The sequence below is a fragment of the Protobothrops mucrosquamatus genome, unplaced genomic scaffold (genome assembly GCF_001527695.2).
Source record: "Protobothrops mucrosquamatus isolate PMUCROS unplaced genomic scaffold, P.Mucros_1.0 scaffold217, whole genome shotgun sequence".
Taxonomy (NCBI): Eukaryota; Metazoa; Chordata; class Lepidosauria; order Squamata; family Viperidae; genus Protobothrops; species Protobothrops mucrosquamatus.
Window position 1 is genome coordinate 55,774 of NW_015386570.1, and position 8,605 is coordinate 64,378.

The 8,605-nt window shown below is 38.0% G+C and overlaps 1 protein-coding gene across 1 annotated transcript; it reads left to right on the top strand.

Annotated features, from left to right (window-relative positions):
* The first annotated feature begins 1,310 nt into the window (after window positions 1–1,310).
* Window positions 1,311–8,243, top strand: LOC107285826 (uncharacterized protein C11orf24). The gene is made up of 3 exons (XM_015814080.1): window positions 1,311–1,542; window positions 3,329–3,442; window positions 5,937–8,243. Exons 1-3 carry the CDS (start codon window positions 1,386–1,388, stop codon window positions 7,073–7,075), a joined length of 1,410 nt encoding a protein of 469 aa, XP_015669566.1. The 5' UTR covers window positions 1,311–1,385; the 3' UTR covers window positions 7,076–8,243.
* The last annotated feature ends 362 nt before the right edge of the window (window positions 8,244–8,605 follow it).

The window sequence follows — 8,605 nt, forward strand, 5'->3', positions numbered from 1 at the left end:
CAACAGTTCGTTTAGGGACCATTCGAAGTTACAACAGCACTGAAGAAAGTGACTTATGACCCTTTTTCACACTTACAACCACTGCAGCATCCCCATGGTCACATGATTAAAATTCAGACGCTGGGCAACTGGTTCATACTTATGACGGTTGCAGTGTCCTGAGATCATGTGATCACCTTTTGAGACCTTCCGACAAGCAAAGTCAATCGGGAAGCCAGGTTCACTTAACAGTTGCGTTACTAACTCAACAACTGCAATGATTTGCCTAACAACTGTGGCAAGAAAGGTCGTGAAATGGGGCAAAGCTCACTTAACAAATGTCTCAACCACAGCAGTTTTGTGCTCAGTTGTGGTCGTAAGTCGAGGACTACCTGTATAGCCAGTCGGCGTAGCTCATGAACTGCATCCCATGGTATGAGATGGGATCTCTCCCTTGCAATTTCAGAATTTCCATAGTCCTTAGTTGTCCAACTAATTAATCGATGTTCCTGTCTAGACGTGCAACTTAATAAGAGAAGAGTAGGAAAGTACCAAAGGATTTTTCATTGACTTTATTTCCCACACACAAATAATTTGTCCTACCCCATACAATCTTCCTCACACCCAGCTTTTGTACCCTTGAACAGTAGAGAAGGGAGGGAGGGAGGAATTCAGGGCTTGGGCTCCTACCCGACGATCTCCAAGGCCACGTGCAAGCTGCAGACTATTCACCATTGTCATTGGCTGGAAAAAATAAAGAATACAGGTAGTCCTCAAATTACAATGATAATGGAGCCTGGAATTCCTATTGTATGTCACGACAGTTGTAAGTCGATGTACCCAGATGATTGATTCAATTTTCTGACTTTTTTTGTGGTAGTTGTTAAACGAACACTGCAGTTGTTAAGTGAAACTATTGTTCACAAGTAGATGGTTTTTGGCAAGAAATATAATAATTTGCGACTCTGAGACACTGCACACAGCCATAAAATATGGACTGGTTGCTGAGTAATCACGTGACCGTGGAGTGGGATTGTTGGAACTTCAAATCTGAGTCGTAATATCTTTTTTTGGGGGGTGGGGTCTGTTGCAACTTCAACCGTTGCTAAGTGACCGGTCGTAAGCCAAGGACTACCTGCCTTCTAAACCTGAGCTACCTGCTGCTGTTGAATTGGTTGCATCATTTGACTTACAACATTTGCAGATTTTTAATAGTTGTAAAAACTTTTTTAAAAAAACAAGAAAGGAAACCGCAGAACAGTTAAAGAAGCCTAAATATGCCACATAAGTGTTTGGAAAGTACAGTGTGTATTTTTCATTTGGCAGACTGCGTCGCTCAGAGTCCAAGAGTGGCTGGTAAATCTGGAAAACAATTTCCAAGTTCCCTTCCAAATCCAGCCTTGAAGATGTGGACCGGGGTTGTGTTTTCCCTGTTGCTTCCTTTATGTCTGTCCGATCATGGGAATTCCATTTTAAAAGAGAGTGGTGCTGAAATAGCACACATATACCTGCTCAGTAATGAAAAGCATTGTGAACAAGCCTGTAAAGGTTCAACAGATGCAGGTCAGTCTACCAATCTTCATCTTAAAAGTTTTTCTCGGGAGATGTAATGTCCCCACCACTTTCCATTGTTGTAATCATTGTTTCTATAAATGATAACTAAATTATTTTATACTGCTTTAGTTGGATAGGAAACAAAACATTGTTTTCCCAGGGAATGTCGATTCTACAAGGGCTCAAATATAGAGCCGCTTGTGTGCATTCCACTTGTTTAAACAGTTGTGTTACATTGGTTATTTATTTATTTATTTATTTTTCATAATTTATATGCCGCCCTTCTCCCCACGGGACTCAGGGCGGCTCACAGCATATTAAAATAACACAATACAAACAACACACACAACATTTCCCCTATAAAAGCCAATTAAAACCAAATATTTGTTAGCCTGCTCTCTAACCAGATGGTTCAAACTTTGATAAAGGTTCATATCTTTTTGTCTCCCTTTTACTAATATTTACCATGTTGCAAAGCCCTTAAAATCAAAAGTGACCTTGGGTTCAGAAGTCATTCCATCCAGTTCTATGTAAAATAAGGATGGTTCAAACTTTGATAAAGGTTCATATCTTTTTGTCTCCCTTTTACTAATATTTACCATGTTGCATAGCCCTTAAAATCAAAATTGACCTTGGGTTCAGAAGTCATTCCATCCAGTTCTATGTAAAATAAGGATTTCTATTGTTAAATCAACCCCGACAGAGATCTAGCTTCTTTTGTTCTTTCTATAAAGCCTTTTGGGAAACAATGTTGACACATTGTTAATTCCATGTCTACTGCTGTAATTCAGCTCAGTAGCCCACAGACTCCAGAAGATGGTAGAGGACAGGAAGACCTGGAGGAACATTGTCCATGGGGTTGCGATGGGTCGGACACGACTTCGCAACTGACAACAACAACAAGCCCACAGATAGGCAATTGTCTTCTCACAATGTTACAGCAATTTCTCCAGTCACTCTTCATACCTTTAATTCTGCTCCTTTTCAAGTTCAATTGCCCGCAATTGTTTGCTTTTTCCATCCCACGATGTGTCCTTCTGCAGACAGTTGTTCAGACTAGTTAGTCCAATGTTACCTGTTTCCACCACATTTTTCTAGTTGGAAAGTAAAAGATACTACGGACATTTGCACAAAATAATATTTTGATCATTTTATCCCTGGCTGAAGTGCAGAACAGACATGTCCTTTTGGCTATATTTTCTATTTTCCTCTCTTTAGTTAGATAATTAGGGGGACATTAAATAGCTTATTCAGTGCCAAATTCCTTGTATTGTTTAACATGGAAGGCTTACTGAAATGTTATAACTAATATCGCAGTAGACATTTTCCTGAATAGCATTTGCTTATAAATAAGCTTATAGAATAGAATAGAATAGAATAGAATAGAATAGAATAGAATAGAATAGAATAATCTTAATCCTAAGGAAGATGTTTAGTGGTTAAATATAGTGTGATGTTTGTGGGAACTCTATTTTAATTCCAGTTCCAAGTAATTTGCTGAAATAAAAAGGCCTCAAAAAGATTTGGGGAAGAAACAAATGAAAAACTGAAAGAGAAATGAATAATAGTCATTTAACTTTGCTAGAGTATAAATAAATCCTTGTTTCAGGAATTCAGCCCTCCTTACCCTGGGTTTCGGCCTTAGAGTTTCTATCATCCCTGATCCTTTCCATGCTGACTGGGTAATTGGAACTGTACCTCAAAGCATCTGGGAGGGTCTAAGTTGGCAGTTACTTGTTTTTCTATACGTTGTTTGATTTACTCCAAATGATGTTATTTCTTTACGATTCACCAGATAATCCTTACTGCTGGTCGGTGCTGTATCAGAGCCACTGTGTCCTTCTCCGCTGTCCTCAGCTGAGTGCATGTCAGAATACCAGCAGACAAGATATTAAAGAGCTAATGGGAGGTAATATGGATTTAGCAGAATATTTTTGGTTTTAATAATAATTTATAACAAGTAAATTACAATTTTACAAGAGTCTTATATTTACCATTCTTATATTTTTGGAGTTTAAAAGTGGCTTCAGCAGATCACTACATACTTTGACCGAAGTGTAATAGGCCTTGTATGTTGTGATCACAGGCTCTTTTAGGAACTGATGTTAAAAATGTATCTCCATATCACCTAGGCATAATAATTGATTGAACTGATTTCAAGTTAAAATATAAACAGTCAAGTATAATTAAAACAACTGGAGCTGAAGGAAGTGGGAAATATCCTGGAAAAGTGATCTTCTGAAACAATAATTTCCAGCTATAGCAGAAATGTCTGGGCAGAGGATTCCATAATTTGACTTCTATATTTAAAAATCCCTTTCCTTTTTTCATGAACTGAATTTATGCTGAAGTAAGAATATCAAAAGTTGTATTCAAGCTGCAGTACTTAAAACTGAGTCATGAAATTTCAATTATGACATGTATTGAGGATTTTAGTTCCTGTCCTCATTTTTCTGGTTTAAAGTTCAGCTTCTCCCCTTTTAAAACAAGCACAAAAATAGGATGAAGTTGTATATACTATTATGCCTAATATTTGCATTATTACAAGAATTTTCCCCTCATATGCCATATATCTACTTAGATTAATTTCACTATAGATAACAATATAGCCACTCCTCTAGTGTCTACCTCGGTTAGTGACCATTTGCAAATATGGCCGTAATAAATAATAGTAAACAATAGTAAAAAATCATTTTCTGACCAATACATGCATTTACAACCAAAATTCTGCACCCTGAAAACAATGCATGCCAGTATGAGAGTCTCATTGGCATAGCTGCATGAAAAAACTGTATGAGTGAGACAGCAGTAATAAGCGATCTTCACATTGTCTCTCTCTTTCAATCACATGGTTTGCTGGAAATACTTTTGTGGTCTTTAAACGAGGAGAAAGTGCAGTCAATATTTATGAGTGGCAAAGGGAATGGGACCTGGATACCCTAACCTGCAGTCACTTCAAGAATCTAGAGCAGTGGTTCTCAACCTTTTTAATGCCGCGACCCCCAACCGGTCGTAAGTCGAGGACTAAACCGGTCGTAAGTCGAGGACTAAACCGGTCGTAAGTCGAGGACTACCCAACCAGTTGTAAGTCGAGGACTTTCCCTGCCCAGGAGCGCCGCACATGCGTGGTTCCGCCCCCTGCGCCGGCCAAGGCGTAGCTGGCAAGCGGCAGAGACAGAGCAGGCCGACCACCAGCTGGCCCAGCTCAAGGGAGGTAAGGCACCCGCCGGAAAAGGGAAAAAAATGGCGGACAGCCTTGCTTGGCGACCCCCATGAAATGGTCGATCGACCCCAAATGGGGTCGCAACCCATAGGTTGAGAACCGCTGATCTAGAGTTTGCTGGCTAAATGGGCTAAATAGTATGGATCTTTTTCCATTTAAGCACATTCCTCCCCCAGTTTGTTCTTTTAAAATGTCTTTCTCTCAAACATTTAAATGAACTGAATTATAATTTTCATATCATATGTGCTTTAAGCATGAACATCAAAAGGAAAAGCAACCGGTGTCCCAAGAATTATTCCTCATGAACTATCTAAGGATATCCCTTTGTTCCAAACCCTCAGTTAAGGTATTTGAAAAAATACACTAGGAACAACAGAGGCCTCAGCTCCAACAGGACCTCTGGTATGTTTGAGAAGCATTTTGCAAACAGGGAGGCACAACCATATTTGTGGGGAGAACTCCCAAAATACTATTATTATTAAACCTCTATGCCATCCGACTCTCAACAACTGAACATGAGGAGTTTTAAAGTTCTATTGCCCTGTGCTCTGCCTCAGGCAAGAATAACCTGGTTGTTCCTGATCATTGTTTGCCTTCAAATTAATGACCTATTGAATGTTCTGCCAGCCACCTGTGGGTGAAAATAGCAAATTTTAGAATAGCAGCTATTTGTACACACCTGACTTTTTCATCAAAGCTATCTGTTTTGTAAATGCATAGTAGTCCTTGCCACCTGTTTAGGTAAAAAAGATGATTTACGGGGCCAGTTATTAAAAATATCCCCAATATTTATTTATTTCCTTAATGTATAATATTATATGTAACTATATTAAAATGTTCATTTCTTCCTTATTCACCAGAATTGCACCCAAGCAGATTCTAACATTAAAATTTCTAAAGTACATTAAAAAAAGCAAAAATGATATAAGAAATAATATAAAAAATAGAAAGGTACCTGAACCTATAGGTATAGTATACAGTACAATCAATTCAAAAGTTCACACATCCAAACAGGTAGGTGTGCAGTGGCTGGGATTTTCTGGAATTTTCATTCATAGTAGGCGAATTGGGGATGAGTCAATTATCTTTTATGTACCATTCTTGAATCTTGTCTATTGAATCTTGTCCATGAACATTTTTGTTGAAGTTCTGATTATGGGTCTGTTTTTTGCTTTTTAAGAATTTGTGAGTCGTAAAAGAAGAGAACATGATGCATCCCATGAGATAAATAATACAGGAAATGTGAATAAAGAGTTAGATGTACTGAAGAGTACCGAATCAGTTAAGAAACCCACTGAAGTGCCTCTTTTATTAATATCAAGGACTATAATGGGAGCTGCTGCACTCAACTCAACAAACAATGCCAGTTTAGCAAAACAAAATACTTCCAGTTTGACAACAACCACTACCAGCCTTGTGAACACTAGTGTCTCCCAAGATGTTGCAAGATCAACAGCTATAACCAATATTAGTAACAGCATGACTAAAACCCAGAATAATTCAGCTGCTAGTGTCCTAAATAACACCCTAAATATTCCAAGCAGCCATCCTTGGTTAACTCCCACAAAAGGAGCAGACAGTACTACTGACATTGCAAGTACTACAAAAGCAAAAGGGACCTACGAGAGTAAATTAATATCAGGAGTACCTGAGAAAACAATATCAACCGAATTGCTTCCCAGAACGATGACTACCGCTAGTTTGACTACAATAGCAACTTATCCAGTGCTTCCCACAACTAGCATTCCTGCACCAGTTAACGTTGGAAATGGCTCTCAGTCAGCGGTAAACTCATCTACAGTTGCAGCCACCCTCAAGCCGCCAGCATCAACAGCCAAAAGCACGATTCATACAGTTGCAAGTACAACAATGACAGCAACTTCTGCAGTAACAATAAAGTCAGCTGAATTCACAACAGTTGCAACAGATAGGATAAAGCCTACTTCAAATAAAGTAATTCCTCCTGTGTTTACTAAAGCTGCTAACATCACCACTCCACAGCAAATACTTTCTACTAGTCAACCACTGAAGGGGACAACATCTGTACAACCCTTGTCAATACTCACAAGTACAAATCCAAAAATGTCATCCAAACCAACAAGTACAATACAAAGCAAAAACCAGAAAGATGCAGATGGAGAAAACAGCTTTCGGCAAGTAGACGTCAGTTTGCTCTTAGCAGTGCTTCTGTTTGGTGTTCTGTTCTTTGTAACAATTGTCATCTTATTTGCCATACAAGCCTATGACAGCTACAAAAAGAAAGACTACACTCAAGTGGACTACCTGATCAATGGGATGTATGCAGACTCAGAGATGTGATGAAACCTATGTAGTTTCTGATGTGAAAGCAATAGAAATGAAAAGAAATACAATACCCATGCACACAAATAGATATCTGAATCTATATATGAATGAATACGACTTTATTGGGGCAAGTAGAAAGCTAAAGGTGGCTTGTCGTTCAGTTCTCTGTTTTGCCTATAAGACCACCTGAAAGTGCTTCCAAATTACTTTTCATGCAATGAAGGAGAAATGCCATGTATCATGCTTTTAAAGTACTTTTTAAAAAAACCTCACAGTTAAAAGGTGCCATTAATGTATTATTTCTCAAGCTACAGTATTGCTTCTGTTGTGCTAGTTTTGTCTGCTAATGCAAAGGGGTGTTGATGTTGCAAGTCTTCCCAAATGGTTTCTTCCTGATTCCTGAGATTCTGTTCATCCCCTATTTACTCCTATACAACAAATGGAGAAAAGGTGTTTTTTTTTTTTTACGTGCCAATTTTCCTGAAACTTCCAGCTGGCATGAAGACTGTTAGCTGTTAATTACAAACAAATGGCCAAGGATTAGCAGCACTAGCATAAGTGGAACAGTACAAAAGAGTGCCAAAATCTTTTGAGACCCTTTCCTTAGGTATGATATTCTTCATTTAGGTACGTTTTAAAACCATCCTGGAATTGCTAAGCATTCTCATTGCTTTATCCTGGAGGCAATATTTGTTATAAGGTTAGAAAAATTAATTGTTAAAAATGTATTTACCACAGTCTGTTTAATGCTATACTATTTCCTAATCATGTTGTTTCTGCACCTTTTATATGATTTTATTTTTGTATCCACTCACTTAAAAATTGAGGCCTGGAGTCAATGTCAAGGTTTGTTGGCTTTGTTTCTTCCCTCCTTGATGTCTGTTTCTCACAAGCATTTGTATAACATGAATTCACATGGTGACGCCATTATTTTTCTCCAAAGCTCTTAGGATCTTCTTCAACTTGATCAAACCATTCACAATCATTTCCTTTCAGTAAATTTTTCCAAATTCAAAGTCTCTTGGTTCCAGTGTTTTGCATATGACTTCTTATATGAAAGTATATTACCGGTAGTTTGTATTTTAACAATACTTGTAAAGATGGACACATGAGGAGGCTTAGTACTTCTTTTAAACCTCCATCCTTTTCTAGATCCATTCAGAAAGAAAACATTGCCCCTGCATGAGATCTTTTGTTGATCTTTTGTATTTTGCTGTACACATTTACATCTTCAGTTGCCAAAGATAATGGAATAATTGAGCCTTAAAAAGTTACCTTAGTGAGGAAACTAGCTAGACAGATTGTCATGAACTAGAGATTGCTTAAAACCTCTGCCAGGAATCTCTAAAGAAGCAAAGTACAATTATCTAGATTGCATAAATCCAATAGCAATTGTCCAGATGTTTGCTGTCTATTTAGGGGAGCTTAACATTTCCTGATTTGCTTGAAGTTAGTGATTTGAATTTTCCAAAATCCTAAAAATTTGTCTGTAAAATTCCAAGGGTGGATATGTGTAGAATGACCTACTAAAGCATTAGAGTTTTG

Bases quoted from the DNA above. Each gene is read 5' to 3' on its own strand.
- LOC107285826 (XM_015814080.1), top strand. From the start codon at position 1,386: ATGTGGACCGGGGTTGTGTTTTCCCTGTTGCTTCCTTTATGTCTGTCC. The intron at 1,543-3,328 runs GTCAGTCTACCA...ACGATTCACCAG, and splicing joins TAAAGGTTCAACAGATGCAG to ATAATCCTTACTGCTGGTCG. The intron at 3,443-5,936 runs GTAATATGGATT...TTGCTTTTTAAG, and splicing joins TATTAAAGAGCTAATGGGAG to AATTTGTGAGTCGTAAAAGA.